Below are 20,772 nucleotides of genomic sequence, written 5' to 3' on the forward strand. Positions count from 1 at the left end.
TAGCTGCTTTCTTCCTTTTCTTTTATAATTTCGTGATGAAATTTATTACATTATTATTCAAATTTATTTTTAAAAATGTAAATAAGATTCCTTTAATGGCTAATGGCAATTTGTTGCCGTTTCCGGGACTTATTAGAGCTTAGCGTGGGTGAATGAAGAGTGGGGGAGAATGGGCGGGGGTACAGATTAATCTGGTCACATAGGTTTCTGTATCAAAACTGAAATCAATGACAAATATATAATTACTAGCTGTGCGCCGAAGCTATAATTGGTAACGGCACGCTAACGTAATTCAGATGCTTGTTATATCGATATTAATGGTTCAGAGGCGAGTTTTTGTCCATGTCCAGGTCAGACTGGTGTGACCGGAAGTACATTTGTGTCTGACTTATGACATGATTTCCACAGGTTTCGATGAATAACGGGCCCGATTCACACTGCCTCTTCGGTTCAAACCTCAAAATACGTTTATTCGCTATACCGACCGCAGTTAAAAGCGATTGGGATAAATACAGCAAATCGATGAGAAGGCAATCATTTGCTGCCGATTGACGGAAGTCACTCACGAGTATACAAACACAACATGTAAAGTCCATATCGGCTATAAAGCCGAACGATGTAGTGTGGAGTAATTTTCTTTTTGCAAATATACGCCCAACTACTGAAGCAGCCGCAAAACGCCTGCAGTTTTCGGGCGCCGCTATAGGATGGGGACATGCCGTAATAGTTATCGTTTGTTTGGATTAGACCTCTGTCAAACTCCTCTGTTAGTTTTGGTAATTGGATGGAGAGGTCCGGTCATCTTTTGACTGGCCTTAGGCTAGTACACGCCGACAGATCTGCCTCTATCGATGAGACAGTTTAATGTGGGATAGATAATATTTACATTTCCACCCAGAGAGGGTGGTAAGGCTAGTCACTCATGCCGTGTCGTCAACGGCGTGAAGCACGGCGCAAATGTTTCTTCAGGAGCGAACATACCAACTACCCTAGGCGTGAAACGGCTCTCAGCTATGTGAAAACCAGCAGTGTATGTGAGAATTCCGTGTAAGGCCAAACCCTGCCTTGGCTTGATTAGGCTTTTCAACACAAAAAGGAATGTTTCAAGGCGGATGTTGTCATTCTCAGCAGATTTAAGTGTTGTGTGTTTCAGTTATGTTTTCAGTTAACGATTAAGTATAATAAAGGAAGGAAGAAACATCAGGACCATCTTAAATTCTAGCAGTGAAGTTTTATCGGTGCAGCATCGGGAAGGATAACAGGATTTCTTGACTCTGTAACACGTTTGTATTACGCAATTGTTACTAGACAAACTAAACCCATGAAACTGGGACGCTGATGTTAAAAGAACTTTATGCTGGGCTCACAGCCATGTGAGTGCGTCACAAGACTTGGTTCAATCGGAGCCTCACAGATCGTCAATCTTGTGCGGCATGTTAACCGCAAGTGTTAACGGCGAATGCACGAATGTCAATATTTAGATTTTTCCTGTCCCTCGGAATACCGTTCAGCCTGTACGGGTTTAAAGTATAAGGCTTTACCTGCAATACCTAGAGCATGGAAGTGACTTTGACGCTTGGAGTAAAGCAGTCGATGAATACTAATGAAGTGGTTTTGCATGTAGACCTGGATTTGCAGAAGGGTGGAACTTGTGCTGTACACCATCTGAATAGTATGTTAAAAAAAAGGATCGTTCCCTGGATCAAAAATGTATGAAGTCTTCCCTGACTAAATAATCGATATGATTGCTGTTCGTATTCAGTGCTGTCAGTTATAATAACTGTTTATTGGATTGTTACTTTAATTATGCAATTCTGTGGCAGTGACGCGTAAGCCCGATCACTCTGTGTGACACATTATCCAACCAACTGTGAGAGTTCATAATCGTGTGTAAGTTCGGCAATTGTTGTGTACAGGAGTTCGGCGATTGTATTGTAAGGCAGTTCGGCGAGCTTAAAATGTTCTAAGCGAGTGCAGGTGTACTTGTCTTCCAGAATATGTCTTTCGTGATGCAGGAATGTGGACAGAAGTACATTGTTTCCATTGTCTAAATCTACAACTGGGAAGTTCATCTAATATTGAAAGGCAAAATAACAGTGTTGACGAATCGGTGCTGTTTCTACGTTATGTGGTGAAAAAAAGAGCGCTCATGATTTTGAGTTTATCACTTCGAGTTTTAAGCGATGCCTGGAGGCGGATGGTATTTGCTAAATAGATGGAACCTTTGCCGAAAATTTAGAATTTTTGTTTATAAAAGACATACTTTTGTTTTCGATGAAGTCATAAGGTACATTTTGTAGATAGAAGTAATTTTGAGTGATTAATTTTTTGAGTAATATTGCAGGGAAGTAGTCTTTGTAAAAATGGATATTACAGTTCAAACGTGGGAAATTAACTCACTGTGCCCGGGTAGACTTCAACGTGGAACTCCGATAGACTGCTTAGATGTCAAAATCGCACAAAAAGCACATCATTTTCTCCTGATATTGCTGGGTTTGTGTTTAATAAGTATATTAAATGAAGTACAGTAAACTGTGACAAATCACAGGGACGAGCAAAGGAGCACATAGCTCTTGATCGCTTTGTTAAGACTGAGAAGGAGTTTTGAGAGTCCATCCGTTTTGGAGGAGACACTGAATGTTCACGTCTCACAAACGGTAAACAGATGCACCCAGCTATATTTGACTTTGTGATGCTGCTGCAAACGCAGGTGACGTTATTGAGGATATTGTGCGATCACTGCGCATGCTTCATACGCTTTTCCGCTTCCACAGTGCATCCGACATTATCTCTAATGGCTTAGGTTGATTGAACGTCATTAGACAAGATTGTATACAATCATGAGTACGAAGCGCCGCTCCGTCCGGGGCAAGGAAACCCGCTTCGGGAAACATTCTATCCGGCGCCATTCCATCCGGAGACCTTCTGTGGTCTCCTTTGACGGACAAGACGGAGGGTAGGTGGTCTCTGTTTGAGAAACTCTCTCTAAATTCGTATTTAAATTTTCATTTCACTGAATGGATGAATTGATGTTTGTTTATTTATTTGATTGGACTCAAGAATATTTCACTTTTAAATTTTATACGACAGTGGCCAGCATTATGGTGGGGGGGGGGGGAAACTCACGACCATTCGCAGGTTGCTGTCAGACCATCCCACGAACGGTTGGATACGAATTATCAACGTATTTACAGTATTTTATTTATCAACGCCATTTTTGGTCCTGCTTTTGTTATAGTTTTCTTTATTATGTATACTTGTGTGCAGTTTGTAGCTTATGTGTGGTCAGTGATGAACTGTACAAAACCGGACAGACTACTAGATGGAGAGTAGTCACATGCAACATACGAAGTCGGGAAATCCGGGTCGGGTCCTATCAAAAGACTTAAAAATAGTATTTGTTACTGCCTTCCTTGAAAAAATACAAAGGTCAATGAAGAAAGTTCTCAAAAACTATACACATAATACAAAATTACACCACGATCGAGTTGTATCAAAGACTTCAAAATTGCTACTTGTTGCTGCCTCACTTAGCGCTCAGCACTGAGAGGTTAGACCAAAGAAACAGGGCTGGTTGGCCCACTGTCAGAATAATGTGGCTGGGTGGGATGTTATGTCTGTTGTATTTAGCATGATACTTCAGTGGCGGCAGCACTTTGGCGGCATGGACTCGCCCTGCCACAGAAGACACACTATATGTACTCACACCTGATGACTCCTCGCCGTCATATGACTGAAGAATTGCGGAGTACTACGTTAAACCTCAAGCATTCATTCATTCACACCCAATATATACCTGTGACAAAAACCCAGATCTCTTTTCTTGGTACAAATATTTTTTTCTCTCTCTCAGTAGTTGGTATATACATGACTGGTCCCTCCATGTATGTTTTAACCTGCTCCTATATACGCTAACCAGCTCCACCTATCCTCTGGCTGCCTTTTTAACTTCCGACTCCTCTCCTCAGTCTCTCACCGTTAACTGTAAGCATTGCATATATTATAGTGCAATTCGTATATATTTATATATACTACATATATTTGCATAGTCCGTGTTTATATCAGCTAGCCTAACAAAGCAACTATAAATTTTTTCCTTAATTAATTTTTTTTAAATAAAACAAAATTTCTTTAAAAGGAAATTTTAAGGTATGTTCTGTAGATGGCTTACAGAGTCCCCCCCCCCCTTGTGTTTTTAAGAGGGGGGGGGGGATGAAGTGTGTATTACTTTTCTTCGAATATCATTACAGGGAAGATGAAGATTTCATGCAAATATATAATGAAGAAGAAGAGGTGTCTTCGGAGGAGGAAATTTTTGAAAACATTAAACTTCAGAAAGAAATCATTGAAAATATCCGAACTCAACCTTGGCGAATACGAAAAAAATTACAGGTTCTACGGTAAGAAAAAAATTTAAATAAAATAAAGAGTAAAATAGATTGATACATCAAAGCACTGAATAAGATATTGGACAAAGGTAGCTATTCAAACTGTGCATGTAAAAGATAGGTTTCTACGATTTTGACAATAACGAATTTTTTACACACTGTTTGGAATACATATGTGCATGTACTTTAAATCCATAAACTAGCATGATCAGACGGTTGATATGCTTTGGTACTAATACGGAAACACCGGTGTCTCCATCCTAGACTAGACAATCATGTGACGTTATTCGCCGTTATTGTAACGTGATTGGCCCTCATAAGCTGGCTACACCGATATTTCCGCATAATCGTAAACGCCCTAAGACAAGCAGGCCTTGGCCAGTGAGATCGCGCGTTCGGATCCCGCTTTCGCTGCTTCGGTTGCGGCTTTAAGTGGGAAGGTTGGTCAAATACTTGTCAAAGGAGAGTGGTTTACTTAGGGCAACCGTGAAATAAACCACTCACAAAAACTCATGAAAGAAAATGAAAATGTTCTTAGTCACAAAACTTTTTCGCAGATGCCTTAAAGTATTACATATTACTCTTTGGCTTTATTAAATCTGATTTATTAAATTGGTTTATTTACTAATATTATTATTAGGAATCAGACCGTGTACGTTATCATTTTAGCCTGGCAAAGGACTACGTGGAAAAATATGAAGGTCGTCTTTCAAGAAGTCACGGGTATCAAGAGAAAGGTGCAAAGGTAAGCGATCTTTGTGGTGATGCAATATACATTGACGTCATGCAAAGATGCGTGTCACGTGATGGTAATGGCTGCCTCCATTTGATTATAATATCTACACAAAGACAAATGCATATGAGATATATTTATGACGTAGTTGTTACACACCATGCTGAAGAATTCTTCACTTATGCAATGAAAAGCTGGACGTAATCGTCACTTTGTGTTTGTTTGTTTTGAATGTACAAAATGTGTTAGCACTGACACTGAAATGCTATTATGAAATATGTGTTGTTCTATCGATACAGGGTAATGTCAATGATTTCTCATCCGCAGGCAATTCGACGTATAAAACGAGAGTTCCTGAACTTCATTGCCATCTTTATTCCATGGGAAATGCGGGTAAAAAAGATCGAAAGTAAGTCATTGTAACAGCACAAATAGTCTCTATTTTACGAACACAGCTATGCGGAAACAGAAACGGGAGCCCTTCACTGGCAGTTCAAGTCCAACTCATACTGGCTTCCTCTCCAGTCGTAGAAATCGGAAGATCTCCAAGCAACCTACGTGTTGTCGTCGGTTTCCCAAGAGCTCTGCCCGGTTTCCTCTCACCATAATGCTGGTCGCTGTTGAATAAGTGAAATATTCTTGAGAACGGTGTAAAACACTAATCATATAGATGAATTAATATACAGAAACAGTGACGTGTTATAGAAATGAATAACTACACACAGTAAATATCTTTTCATATGGGACTTCCAGTAACCTGCCGATTGTCGTGCGTTTCTCCTGGCTCTGCTCGGTTTCCTAACACCAGACTGCTGGCCGGGTTCGAATAAGTGAAATATTTCCCAGCACGGCGTAACACACCAGTCAAATAAATTTTAAAAAATCGTTTTATTTGACGCCACAATTTACATTTAAATCTAAACAACTTGCCGTAATGGCTTGCAATGGCCAAGAAGAGCTTCTCACCAATGTTAGTCTTTGTAGCAGACTTATGTGTAAATTTTTAACCTTGCAGAAGAATTGCACTATTATTGAATAATTTTGTTTGCTCGGGGTTAAAGGTCGCTTTCAGCCTTACAAAAGTAATGAGGTAAAGACGGCGCCTCCTTATCAATATCACCGGTTCAAATGGCGACATATTATGATGCTGTCTCACTGAAATGCCAAACACATCATTCGAGACAAATTACTCTAAGCCTATTTTTTAAATTCTGTTTAGGCCATGTTGCTAAGGTGCGTGAAATGTGCTGCTACATGTATTTAAACATTTACATGAACAGTTAGAATAAAACCTTAAGTGACGTAAATTGATGAACAAATAGTAAGGAACGAACTCGGGTCTCTAGATTACGAGGCAACACTTTATCCAATTAGCCACCACATCCAGGTTCAATCCTATCTGGTGACTGTTTACTTAGACACATATGAAGAAGAGCAGCAAGAAACACTTTATGTTTTCGTTTCCTCTAACTATATTGCAATGTTTTGTTAAATTAACTTTTTCCAGAAGAAGTAAAACACAACTAACTTTCGTTAATTTTTCCTCCGCCAGGTCATTACGGTTCTGTGGTAGCCTCGTACTTTGTCTTCCTGCGCTGGCTGGTATGGATTAACATATGGCTGACGTTACTTCCCATTGGTTTCATCATGATACCAGAGGTAACTGGTTTATTACCAACTACCGCAATGTAAACTAACAAAATCAGCAAATAGTATTATATCAAAGGCTATACAGCGTGTGGTATAAATGACTTTCAGCATCGATATTAAAACCACGGCAGCGACGACAGTGTGATAGTTGGCAAATGGTCTCAAACAACCGGTGAAATACGGGCTGTAGTCAGTTTACATGAGTTAGGGTTTTATTCCATTCATATAAATGCTTCAGTAGCTTAAGCCAAGTTAACTTTTAAAAAAATGCGGTAATGCAACTTGCATGTCATTATTCGTCGGTGATCCATAAGGTCCATGTAACTAGAAGTAGCAGTAGAGCCCGACAGGAATGGGTGAAAACCACGAGGGAAATGAAAATCTCGCGAGATAAAAGGCGTGTCATTTTGGTGAATGACAACGCTGTGAAGTTCTGATATGGCAACATAATAAGGTGGCGCTGAGCCACAAGATTACCACCGAGGAAATATGGGCATTTGCACACCGTCTTCTCACTTCCAGTCATCTCCAGTGTGTCTCCTTACTGTATTTAAACCTTTCGTACCGTACTTGTATATTGACAATTACGTTGAATTGTACTGGGCTAATACTCAGGCTAACCTATAGACTACATGTACTCCCAGAGCGCAAACCTCCGGCGTGCACAGCTCCGCATAAAAAAAAAAAAAAAAGAGATCTTTCAAAGGGACATTACTCCGTTTGGAATTGTTACGAGTTGGAGAAAAAATTTGTACCTGCATCCATTGCGGAAATGGTAAAAAATGTTTTAAGAAAATTTTATATCCGGATCCAAATCCGAGTATTCAGCAAAATGAAATTATTTTGTCATTAACACTAGGCCAACCTGGGTCAAAAATTTCATCTAAATGCCTGTAAAATTGCTGGCCGTCGTCGTATAAGTGAAATATTGTTGAGTACTTTGTAAAACACCAATCAAACAAAAAAATGTGCTACGTTAATTTCGTGTTAACATCGTTGATGTTTTGCTATTGTGATACAGATAAATACGACTTCCCCCAAGATGTATTGCTACCATTGATGGGTCTTACATGTCTCAACATTTTATCGTTTTGCTCTTTGCACACAGAAGCAAAGCAGCGTGGAAAAGTAATGCGCATTGAATCAAATTTGTCTTTCCTCAAATGAAAGTCAGGTTGGAAAAACATGCCAAGCTCCATGGGGATCCTTTTCATATAACCAGTTTCTACTTAATTTAGAGCTTTGATTTAGTCTCTTATCTGTGGAAAAGGGTTAAAACTGCGAGCACTTAACAAGAGTCATTGCAATACAAAATAACGAAGTGATGACAAAACTAACCATTTATGGAATCGTGCCTGGATGCATGGATGTTTTGTCTCTTCCAGTGACACAGCACAACTAAAGAAAACAAAATTATTTCTTGTCATTTTTTTTTAACTTTTTCAACGATTCAACGATTATGATATTTCATCTACTTTTGCAGCTGCCAGCTGATTTACTTATTTATTTATACGACTGGAGTATTACACCGCTGCCAGTTGATACAGTAATGTCTGTAAGCCGGATATATGTTTTATTAAATGCGAAACCGGGTGAATTCACCGAACATAATTTTTACCTAAGACCATGAGAGATGCTCAATGGCGTTAGGCACAACTCAGTCGTGGAAGTCGGTCGTTGTGCATTGCTTATAGACGCTTACCTTTCAGTTGATAGCACACGCGAGGTATACTGGTTCAATCCCGGTCTTCGAGAGGGAACTGTTTCTTGAGCCTGGCTGACAATGCGCGATTGACGATGCTTAGTTGGGCGTTTCTGTTCTAATGCTCGCAGATGACCTCTAGACCAGCATGATGTCCTTCTCTGTGTGATCATGTGGGAAAGTGACTCAGTAATTTTCCCAATGTCGTTGGTTTACGCCTAGCCAATTATTTTTTTTTATATATCGGTGAATAAAAAAGTCAATGAATCAAGGAATCAATCAGCCCATTGAATGAATCACTACATTGTATTAGGTTTTAAAAAATGGCAAAATGTTATTCGCCAGAGTATGTTTCTAATGTCACAGTTTTTCACACTGTCTCTTCCTGCCAAAAATTAGCGGTCCATTCTGTTAATTTCTCTTTAAGTATTAGTTCAAGTCCACGTTTTGTGAGAGGCGTAGTTTCTTTCTTACAGTTTATAAAATATTTTAAAACAAACCTTTCCTTTATTTATTCTTTGATTGGTGTTTTACGCCATACTCAGGAGTATTTCACTTTTACGACGGCGACAAACGTTATGATGGGAAGAAGCAGGACAGAGACCGGAGGAAACCCACGACCATCAGCAGGCTGTTGCCATACTATCCCACGGGGGACCGGATAGAAAGCCAGTATTAGCAGTGCTTGAACTCCAAACGATCGCATTGGTGAAAAGCTCCTCGCTCAGTCTACTGCAATAGCACGTTAGTCACTAGACCACGGAGGCTCTTATCGAACGTTTTAGAATTTATATGTATATGTGGTTACAGGTTATTGCTGGTAAGCCGTATGGAAGCACAAACCGGAAGACGATACCGAAGGACGTCGAGGCAGAAGCTTATAATTTGAAAACTATATGGGATGCGGAGGTAGGATGTAATAACAAGCTTTGTGGTGTCTATTTAGTAATAGATTACATCTATTAATCCTAACTGAATTTTGTGCTCCTCGGCCCGGGATGATGAAACGATCTTAGACGTAAGTCAAAATTTCAAATCACTGTAAAATTGTTAAGGTCAAAATTTTCCATCACGACGTAAATTCTGAATAAGTCGTAATACGATAAATTTCAGCTAAAATAACGGGAAGAAACATAGCAAATATAACGACTGAAGGTTTGACTTTAGCTTAAAATCGGTTCGTGATTCTGGTGCCTGATCGGAAAGATACGGAGGGAGCAGCGTATAATCTAAAGACTATGTGGGATATATTTATTTATTTGTATATCCAACGTGGCGGTCTAATTCAACACGATGAATATACGGGGGCCAGTTTCGTGAAACTTACTTACTGTTAAGTTGCCCTTAGCTAAGTGCACTTTATATCCCTACAACATACGTTGGCATTGTGGTAAGGGGTTTACTTACCTAAGTGAGCTTCATGAATCCGTCCCCTTTCTCTAACCCCGGGTTAAGCGAAATTAGACAAAGTCACCAAGCAAAGTGCCAGTGATTGTGGACGCTCTGCCCATGTTTACTTACATGAGAAGTATACTAATTGTAAAACTTGTGAAAATAAAATATGAGGTTGATTGAAATCATCACATCACACACTGAATCTAACGAAGGCGACATGCGTAAAGGCCCTATACAGGACGTTTCGGTATATCGTTGTTGAAGTAAGAATAATTTACAACGTCAAAATTGAAATTATCTCCTCTGTGGCAAAAGTCTGCGAGAGAGGAAACCGTTTTGGTCTTTACACAAATGTATGCCCAGATAAGATAAGACCATCACAATAACAAATTTTTTATGTGTATTTGCAGGGCGTGGTTCAGTATTCGATTATGTTATATGGTTACTATGGAAATGAGGAAACAATTGGAGCTGGATATCGATTACCACTGGCCTATTTCTTGACAGGGATTGGATCATTTGCATTCAGCTTTATTATGGTCTTACGACAGTAGGTGTCTAAAACTATGCCAACAAGCTGTCGGTGTTTTCTTAAATGAATAGTTCATTTTCCATGAAGGAAATTTATACATTAAATTCAGTTCTGTAATGATGTAGAGGTTAACAACGTGGCAGAAATTTCATCTCAGTGTCGGTTGTAAAATATTTGCGCTTTTCAAACCAAGACTGTCTAAATTTTCCTATCATTTTTGTGGTGTTTGTTTATTGGTGTTTTAACGGCTTCCTTCAAATATTGTTGTCAATGTTGTTAATATTGTCAGTCAAATGTTCCCAATATTTAACACTTTCTGTTTATACGACAAAATGTCCGCCCTTTCAAGAAAAAATTATTTTGAAGGAATTTTAAAGCTGAATTTTGGTTACCCGAAATTAAGTCCGACGTTTTTCTCGATTGCATCGTTTTACAGAATGGCTACGAATGCTCGCATGAGTCGGTTATCATCAAAAGACGAACAGTTTACTTTTGCATGGAAAATGTTTACGTCGTGGGATTTTATGATTGGTCAAGCAGAAACAGCCAATCAAAAATTCGCTTCTGTGGCAACAACGTTTCGGGTAAGATCGTTAATGGCAAAGTTAAAGACAAAATATAACCCCCTGGACAATTAACACGCAAATCTGAACCAAAACTGGAGACAGGTTACCAAATCGTTGCACAAATCGTTTCTCAAGAATATATGGGACCGTTTGGGGTTGAGCGGTTAAAGTGTGTGCTTTTAAATTGTCAGAACAAACGTGGTGGGAGTTCAGACCCGGCTTTGACAATGGAATTTATATGAATTCTTCCGCTTTTTGACAATAAACGGTTAATGACACTTTGTGACGTTCAGTGAAGACCACTCATCAAGGAACAAGAGCAAACAATACACAGACATGATTTCCTATTCCAGTTATTTGCTTCATATTGACTTTCTTAAAATAAATTCAAAATTAAAGTGAATACGAATTCATGTGATTTTGATAGTTGTGCCTGAGCTAATTTTTAACATATTTTGCTCCTTGTAGGAATCGATCTTAGAAGAGAAGGAGAAAACCAAGGATGAAAACAAGTATGTCCATAAACAGAAACTTAACTGTTGTTGGTGTTGTAGTTGCTTTAATGTTTAAAGACCGCAACAGTGGTTCACGCAGAGTTTTCTGGCTGGTTTCTTCCATCGATAAACCTCCCGCAATAATGTGGAATAAGTCGTTGCCAATTCCATGTTGCCTATATGTTGATCATGTTCCCGTGAGGTTCAGGTGAATACAGTCATTTGTCGGCTTGATCAGGACTGCGTGAATATTAACAATGACACTTATGTCCTTTCTATTAAAGATAAAAATAATAACATTTTATGCCTTTTGACCGCTGGTTAAACGGCACAGTATGTCTTTGTCGTTTCCCTTTTATCATGAAATCAGCATGATATCCCTTTAGCTTATTCATGGCCGGTTTGTCATGTATTCGACCCCTCCTTAATTGGTATGACACGCCTTTGTTCCTTGCCCAATCGGCATGTGGTCCTTTGCATAATTGGCATGTGGTACCTTTGTCCATTGCATAATCGGTATGTGGTACCTTTGTCCGTTACATAATCGGCATGTAGTACCTTTGTCTTCTTCGCAGTAGGTATGATGTGCATTTGTCCGCTTAGCAATCAGTATGAAATGCTTTTGTCTTCTTCGCAGTAGGTATGATGAGCATTTGTCCGCTTAGCAATCACTATGAAATGCTTTTGTCTTCTTCGCAGTAGGTATGATGAGCATTTGTCCGCTTAGCAATCAGTATGAAATGCTTTTGTCTTCTTCGCAGTAGGTATGATGTGCATTTGTCCGCTTAGCAATCAGTATGAAATGCTTTTGTCTTCTTCGCAGTAGGTATGATGAGCATTTGTCCGCTTAGCAATCAGTATGAAATGCTTTTGTCTTCTTCGCAGTAGGTATGATGTGAATTTGTCCGCTTAGCAATCAGTATCATATGTCTTTGACCATTTTGCAATTGGTGTGATATTCTTTTGTCCCCTTCGTAACCGATATGATACGCCTATGTCCTCTGATATAACATGGCATTCTCCTTGTCGTAACCGGTATGATTTGCCTTTGTCTCGCTTCTCAGTCGGCATATACGCCTTTATCCATTTCGTAAAGACTGTGGTTTACCTTTGCTTACCTCAGCAATATTTTGCTTACCTCTTACATCATAACCTATATGATATGCCTTTTTCCTCTTCATAACAGGTACGATATGCCTTTGTCCCCTTCCCTGCCATTCTCAGCTTTGTCATCGCTATGCCAATGTGGTAACAGTCGCTTAAATTGTTATGATTTTCCAGAAAACTGATCATCTTTCTGAGAGTTGTGGCGAACATCCTGGTCTGTATATCTCTGGGGTTGAGCACGTGGGCTATCCAGACGTGTGTGCAATTGTCGCGTGAGGTGGATATCAAAAAAAGGCGAGAGCAGTACCAACCTTCATTCTGGGAAGAAAATCAGGTACATGTATTTCTGATATAGTAAGCCTGTCAGAACATTTATGGCCACTACCCCTATATCCCGGTATCAGATTATACCGAACGTTGTGAGGCGAGGCCGAAGGTCAAGCCGGCGAAGAGAGGCCTATAGGTCACGTGGGAGTTTAATTCATTTGCCCGCCGAACTTCCGGTTTTATGATTGCTGCCATGTTGAAAGCATGATGGGAAAAGTACCGAAAAGTGTCAATCGCTCCAGATTGTAAAATTTGTCTGCGCTGATCCTCTTTTGATTTCCACTGCCTAATAAATCACCATTAATCTTTTGGACGGCGTTTTCTTTCTCTGTGACACTTAGCCGTGGTTGGCGTAAGAGCTTGAAGACGAATATTCGACGATGTTCAGCCTTGAGGTATCCTAGCAATGACGTGGATATCAGCTCATGCCTAATGCCACCTTCAACGGACTTTTCATATGACTCAGTTGAAAGTAAATTGATGTTGTTTTTTTTTTTGAATGGAAAGGGTTCTCTTGACAATGGCCAGATACTTTACTCAGTACTTATTATTCATAAGCATTGCTCTTTCATTCAATTGGTTTTGGGTACTGAGGTAAAAAATCGACGTACGCTTACAACAGCGATGTCGATGGTATCAGGTAAAAAGATAGAACTCAGTGTTTTTCAGTTTTACTTTCAATAACCTAGCTTATATCTCATTAGCAAATCTTTCTTTTAATTACATCACACATGATCTTAGGCTTTGTCTATTTCATATTATGGTATACCTGCACAAACCAGGTGTCTGTTAGTCCCAAAGCATCCACCAGGCCTGGTACCTTTGTATTGTAGGTTGAACGTGATTGCAATCAGTAATTCTAAAGCAGTGACCTCGAATACATTACAATAAATATTGCTGCACTTTTTATCTAATTCTACTGAAGTCCTAGTGCTAGGATCATGTAATTTGCTGCTATTTAAGCATTTACATGAACAGTTATATTAAATTCCTGAGTTTAATTAAGAAGAGGCCGGATTTTACCTGTTATGTCTGACCGTTTGCCAACTATCACAGTGTCTAGTTTGTAGTTTTACTCTTTATGCTGTAGCCTTTTGTACTGCAATTTAGATGCGATGTACAGCACCAAAGCCTAATATAAATGCACAGGCGCAAGTTAATAGTGAGTTCTTTTGCTGTTTTGCACTCTGTAGTCTTATATTATGCACTAAAGATGCAATGTACAGTATCACAGCTTTGTATTTATGCCCAGGTGCTAAGTTTATAGCGTGTTGATATGTTGTTTTGCACGCTGTAGTCTTTGGTACTGTACTAAAGATACGATGTACAGTACCAAATCTTTATATACATGCACAGTTGTTAAGTTTATAAGTTCTTTTGCTGTTTGGCAGGCTGTAGTTTTTAATACTGTACGGGTACTAAACATGAGATTATCAGAACCAAAATTGTTCATAAATATACATGCGCTAAGTTCATAGTGAGTTGTTTGTGTTTGGCGCGCTGTAGTGTTTTATAGAGCACTAAAGACGCGATGTTGAGTCAAAAAGGCTTGTGGGTATGCCCAGGCGCTGAGTTTATAAACAGTGGTTTTGTTGTTTGGCAGGTGACAGTTATCATGACAACGATAACAACTCTTTTCCCATCATTGTTTGACCTCATCGCACTTATGGAAAAGTATCACCCTCGAGTCAACCTTCGATGGCAGCTCGGAAGGTCAGACCTCTGATAATGTATAGCTGATCTTAGACAGTTTGAATGTTGGCTAGCTGCCACTGTCGTGGGTTCGAATCCATCTTCCGTTGGTTCAGCCTTGTTTTGTCAGGTGGTTACTGTACATGTACTTAGCAAAGAGTAGTGTTTCTTCTGGGTCCGGCACATTTTAGCCGAAATTTGGTTTCTCAGCTTCAGGCGAAGGTCCTTGGTTTCCTTCGATTTCCTGCATCCATAAACCAGACTACCGTTATATAACTGAAAAAAAGTTCAGTTCGGCTTTAAACACAAATAAGTTTTTTTAAAAAATCATAAATATGTCATAGCTTTCAAATAAATAAACTTTATTACATCTGTGTTTTAAATTTTATCTGCTCTGCACGGTTTCCCCACACCATGGCCGCTGTCGTATAAATGAAATATTCTTGAATGCGGCGTAAAACACCAATCAAATAAATAAATAAATAATTTTATCTGAGCGATTGTTTTTTGATCCGGCCATGTTGGTATTTACGTAAAAACAACATTTATACAGCTTATTATTGGAAGCCTTGTCAGATTCTAAAACGGCATCCAGGTTAAGAATGACAATTGGTTTTCTCTGAATTCCAGAATATTTGTGCTGAACCTACTGAGCATCTACACTTTGTTCATCGCTCTTTTCTGGAAGCGGCAGGATCTGGTGAGCATATTTAATTTAACATTTATGTACTCACAGCCTGAAAGAGAGCGGAACTTTAAATTAATAATTTAAATTTGGATCAGTCCCAGCCCTGTAAGGAAGGCGACCCCAAAGCACAAGGTGCACGAGTTGCGAGTTCAATGCACGACGTGGAAGTTTTAGATTCACCCTCTCTTAGCGTTCGTTAGGACATTGGTGACGGGCCTTGTCGTATTCTTTGAAGACACCTTGCCAACTCCCACCAATGTGGCGTGCAAGCCTGTACTTTCCATGTGGAAAAGTTTGTCAGTAAGTTACCAAAGGTTTGTGGTTTGCCAAAGGCACTCCGTTTTCCTCCATCCACACAACAGACCGCCATTATATAAGGGAAAATATCTTTAGCATGGCGATAAACAATAATCAGTGAATCAATCCATCAGTCAACCAAGCTGGCCGCCTGAAGGAATTCTTAAGCTGTGATAGATAAGCCACAGAATACATGCATACAGAATAAGTTACGGGTGTCACCTCAACAACAAAACTGAGATTTTGACATAAGCATTACTGTACTTGGATTGAAAACCAGACTTTAACATTTTTGAATCTCGGATTAAAACGACATTTTGAGGCTTTCAATGGCTGTGCATACATTATGGCCTCTGTGAGCAGATTCCAATCATTATTTTCAAGTGCTTTTCTTTACGTTGTCTTCTTTATCTAACCAATGTCGCACTATTGCACTTTTTTCGTAATTGTCTTAATATATGTAAATCTGATGGCATTTGCTTCATAAGAATGTACATATTGTGTGAATCAGTTCAAGTTGAAACCTAAATGTTCCAACCAAGGTTTTTTTTTAAGCAAAGTTGCCAACCAAAATCACATGTATTGATATTCTTGGTAAAATATTAAAACAATTTTCTAACAAATAAGTAGTGGCATTTTAACAAATTAGTACTGGTATTTTAACCACTGGCTATTGGCATTTAAACAAATGGCTACTAGCATTTTAATAAATGGCTACTGGAATCTTAAAATTTTACCGCTTCTGTATTTCAGACAACGGAAATAGAACGTCAGCTTCTGAACTCCACCACAACGGAATGGAGGAATGTAACCGTTCCTTGTCCAACGGAAAAGACGACATCTGCCACTTCGGGAGTAACGGAAGTTGGAGTTAGTGCAGCTGTACTGTTGGGAGATACCTTGTTTGGGAATTTTTCAAACATAAGCCTCGCTCAGAACTGCACGCGACTAGAGTTACATAATGTGACTTTGGAAATTGATTCAGACCTCTGCTGGGAGACAAGCATCGGCCAAGTAAGGCCACGTCAGTTTTAATTGTTGTTTTACGAAAACCTTGAACAGCATCTAATTTGAGGAAAATGTGGATTATCCTGGTAATATGTTTGAAGAAATATTTACATGACCGACAAGAAACAGCAAAACAGTAAAATACAAAATAAAAATTGGTGTCGCCTGATGTCAGTCGAAGCGTGACTGGTGTTGTAGTGTGACCAGTGTCTGTTTCAAGCTGAAGAGTTAATGGTTTTACCTAGTCTTTGATGTTCATTTAACCAGTGGTTAATGTTCAGCTGTCCGTAAAATCAGTCATACTCGTTACCAAAATTGCTTCTCCTTAGTGACACGTAACAACACAAGCTCAACACATTGATATGTTGTACGTCTATATTACTGCAAGAAAAACTAGAAAAAGTGTTCTGAGTTCGTTTTCTTTCCAAGAATATGGACTCCCAACACATCGATGTGTAGAGCTTATGTTGTTACGTGTCACTGACTAAAAGCAATTTTGGTACCCAGTATGACTGATTTTACAGACAGCTGAATATAGGCAATTGGCTAAAAGAAACAGACTATATAGTACTGTAAATGTGGAAAAGTTGAATGTTCGACGCGTCACAGACTATCCACATTAGAACAAGAAAGGCTAGCCAAAAATCATTATTGTAAGTAGAACAGAACATTAATTATTTTAGCAAGTCGTTGTTCATATGCCTTTGCAATTAACCCGAAATAAGTAACTCTAAAGTAAGTGGAATAGAATAGAAATAAACTGATATTATTAGATCTGAAAAGTGAGCATTTGTAGCACGAATTCAACAACATTCTTCCCATACTCCTTTCAGCGCATGTGCCGCTTTACATCACTGTCACCATTAGCTACATTTGCAATCGCCTTATATGGATGTTATGTGTAATACAGTAAAGTGTATGGGAATAAAAGAAGATACGGTTAATTGTATGGCCATACAGTAAATAACGTGTATAGCAATATAATTTTGTCTATGACAGTACACTGTTTTATATTATAGTAAAATGTATGGAAATGTCCACTGCTTTGAACACCAGTTCCATGTGACTTCATGCTTATTATTACATTGTCGTCACTGCTTTGATCACTAATTAGCGCTCTGTGTCCGCAGTTTTGATAACCGGTTGTGCCTAGCCAGATGCCAGTTAGCACACTGTCGTCACTGTTTTAATCACCTATTGTGTGTGACCAGATGACAATTAGCACACTCTGTCTGCAGTTTTGATCACCGGATGTGTTTAACGAGATGCCAATTAGCACACTGTCGTCACTGCTTTGATCACCCGGTGTGTGTAACCACCAGTTAGCACACTGTCTTCGCAGTTTTGAACGCCGGTTGTGTGATCAGATACCAATTAAAACACCGTGTCCGCAGCTTTGATCACCCGATGTGTGTAACCAGATGCCAATTAGCACACTGTCGTCACTGCTTTGATCACCCGATGTGTGTAACCACCAGTTAGCACACTGTCTTCGCAGTTTTGAACGCCGGTTGTATGTGATCAGATACCAATTAAAACACCGTGTCCGCAGCTTTGATTACCCGATGTGTGTAAGCAGATGCCCATTAGCACGCTGTGTCCACAGCTTTGATCACCCGATGTGTGTAACCACCAGTTAGCACACTGTCTTCGCAGTTTTGAACGCCGGTTGTGTGTGATCAGATACCAATTAAAACACCGTGTCCGCAGCTTTGATTACCCGATGTGTGTAAGCAGATGCCCATTAGCACGCTGTGTCCACAGCTTTGATCATCCTTTCTGTGTGACCTCATACCTATTATTACACTGTCTTCATTGTTTTAATCACTAATTAGCGCTTTGTGTCCTCAGCTTTGATCCCCGGTTGAGTGTCACAAGATGATAATTGGGCACATTGTCACACACATTGCTTTGGTCACAAGTTATTACACTGTCGTCACCGGCTATGTGTAACTAGACGCTAATTAGCACACTCAAAAACTGGCAATGAGGAATAACCATTCATTCATTTGTTTATTCATTCAATCAACCATTCATTCATTCGTTCATTTTTCTTACCCATACAGGAAGTGTTGAAATTGACCATCTTGGACCTCGTGTTCACGGCCGGGAACGTCATCGTGGTCGACTTCCTGCGTGGTCTGTGTGTCAGGTACACGAACGTCTGCTGCTGCTGGGATCTCGAGAAACAGTTTGTAAGCGGTTTACAAGAAATTAACCAGTTGTGTCAGTAGGTTACACAAGCGCATTGATTTTCTGTACTATATATGTAATAAATTGACAACCTGAAAAATATGCATCGCCTAACTGTTGCGTCACATCTCCAAATGCACCTTGCACTTTCTCTACGACATATCAGAAACTCAACCTGATATGTCTGCCCTTTTTTACCTGTTGGCGTTAGTCATGTGAAGTTGTAGCATTTTGTCACCTTGGTAACCCCCAGTGGGTTCTATCCAAAACAGACAGAATTGTTATATATACACAAAGAACTTAATTAAGCACCCCCCTCCCCCGCTACCGCTCTGTCGTCGGCCTCTCTGTACCTAAATAGATATCAAACAAATAACAGCTCCGTACATAACAAATCACATCATTTATATGAACATTTAGAATAAAACCCTTACTGATATAATTAACAAGAAGTCGAATTTCACCGTTTTCGTATGACCACTTGCCAAAGATCATGCCGTCGATGCTGCTCTGGTTTTACTCTACATGCTGTAGTCCTTTGTGTTATGAATGAATGAATGCTTTTGGTTTAACATCGTACATAACAATTTTTCAGTCATATGACGACGACGAGTCACTAGGTGTGTATACATATACTGTGTCTTCTTGTGGCATGGCAAGTCCATGCCGCCAAACTGCTGCCACCACTGAAGTATCATGCCGAAGACACCAGACATGACACCCCACCCAATCACATTATACTCATACCTGGCCAACCAGTCCTGTTTCCTTGCTCTAACCTCTCAGTGCTGAGCACCAAGCGAGGCAGCAACAAGTACCATTTTTAAAGTCTTTGATATGACTCGACCGTGGTTTGACTTGGTACTATGTGTATCGTTTATGAGAACTCTCTTCAATGACCTTTGTATTTTTTCTCTCCATAGCCTGAATACGGAGAGTTCAAAACAGCCGAGAACATCCTCCATTTGATCAACAATCAAGGCATGATCTGGTAAGGCGGGTGATTGCGGATTGCCCATATTTTTTATTAATGATTTCAAAAGTATGTACAAAACAGCAAGCACAGATTCGCAATAAAGGCGATATCCCGCAAAAGTGTCATGTCCTCTTACACTTCTGGACCACGTTAAGTGAAAAGTCTATGTTATAGAGGCTATTCGCTAATCAAATCAAATTTTGTGTATTTACCAGGAATACCTAAAATTATTGACTTATGTATACACCATACTCTTACCTTCACTATTTTTAGCCTTCAAATGATTCCAAAGTTTTAAAAAATAATAAAGCGACCCGCTTTATAAATGGTAGGAACTTTATTACCTATTTTGAGCAGTAACACGTGCACAACATTGGCTCATTTTTTTAAAGTAATTATTTTGGTTCCAGGTACTCTAAATTAACAGCAAAAATAAACGTATTCTGGGGATAAAACAGATCAAATTAACTATATGTACAGACAATATGTTTACTTTCTTGGAATTTACAGAAGAATACAACAAATTAAACATCAAACACATTCATAAATATTCAGAACATGAAGTTTCCCTTTGTCTTGCCAAACTTCACAAATTCTGACAAGGCCTTAAATGAAAAGGTTTATCGCCGTGTTATTCTTTATCGTACTTAATATTGACCAAGCACCCCTGGACTTTATCCCGTTTCCACCTACTATAATTCTAGCCGCTATCGTATAAGTGAAATATTCTTGAGTACGCCGTAAACACGTTGCTGTTTTATTTCTCTTCCAGGCTTGGGACATTCTTTTGTCCTGGACTACCTCTGATTAACCTGTTAAAGCTGTTGATGTTGTTGTACATGAGAAACTGGGCTGTGATGGTGTGTAATGTCCCTCAGGATCGCATCTTCAGAGCCTCCAGGTCAAACAACTTCTATTTTGCTATGCTTCTAGTCATGCTATTCCTGTGTACATTGCCAGTGGCGTTTGCGATGGTGTTGATGAAACCATCACCCAGCTGTGGCCCCTTCAGGTAAGTACTTCT

The 20,772-nt window shown here is 39.4% G+C and overlaps 1 protein-coding gene across 1 annotated transcript in view; it reads left to right on the forward strand.

The window, feature by feature from the left end:
- The first annotated feature begins 2,840 nt into the window (after positions 1–2,840).
- LOC135480965 (transmembrane channel-like protein 3) overlaps positions 2,841–20,772 on the forward strand; it is a 30,383-nt gene continuing 12,451 nt past the window's right edge. The window contains exons 1-16 of the mRNA XM_064760896.1: positions 2,841–2,956; positions 4,251–4,400; positions 5,058–5,133; positions 5,449–5,530; positions 6,674–6,780; positions 9,284–9,382; positions 10,279–10,418; positions 10,837–10,984; positions 11,435–11,478; positions 12,742–12,901; positions 14,498–14,607; positions 15,217–15,286; positions 16,325–16,585; positions 18,646–18,774; positions 19,696–19,763; positions 20,521–20,760. Of these exons, the coding sequence (XP_064616966.1) occupies positions 2,841–2,956; positions 4,251–4,400; positions 5,058–5,133; positions 5,449–5,530; positions 6,674–6,780; positions 9,284–9,382; positions 10,279–10,418; positions 10,837–10,984; positions 11,435–11,478; positions 12,742–12,901; positions 14,498–14,607; positions 15,217–15,286; positions 16,325–16,585; positions 18,646–18,774; positions 19,696–19,763; positions 20,521–20,760 (2,000 nt within the window). The remainder of the gene's footprint in view (positions 2,957–4,250; positions 4,401–5,057; positions 5,134–5,448; positions 5,531–6,673; positions 6,781–9,283; positions 9,383–10,278; positions 10,419–10,836; positions 10,985–11,434; positions 11,479–12,741; positions 12,902–14,497; positions 14,608–15,216; positions 15,287–16,324; positions 16,586–18,645; positions 18,775–19,695; positions 19,764–20,520; positions 20,761–20,772) is intronic.

Source organism: Liolophura sinensis, chromosome 13, assembly GCF_032854445.1.
Source record: "Liolophura sinensis isolate JHLJ2023 chromosome 13, CUHK_Ljap_v2, whole genome shotgun sequence".
Classification (NCBI taxonomy): domain Eukaryota; kingdom Metazoa; phylum Mollusca; class Polyplacophora; order Chitonida; family Chitonidae; genus Liolophura; species Liolophura sinensis.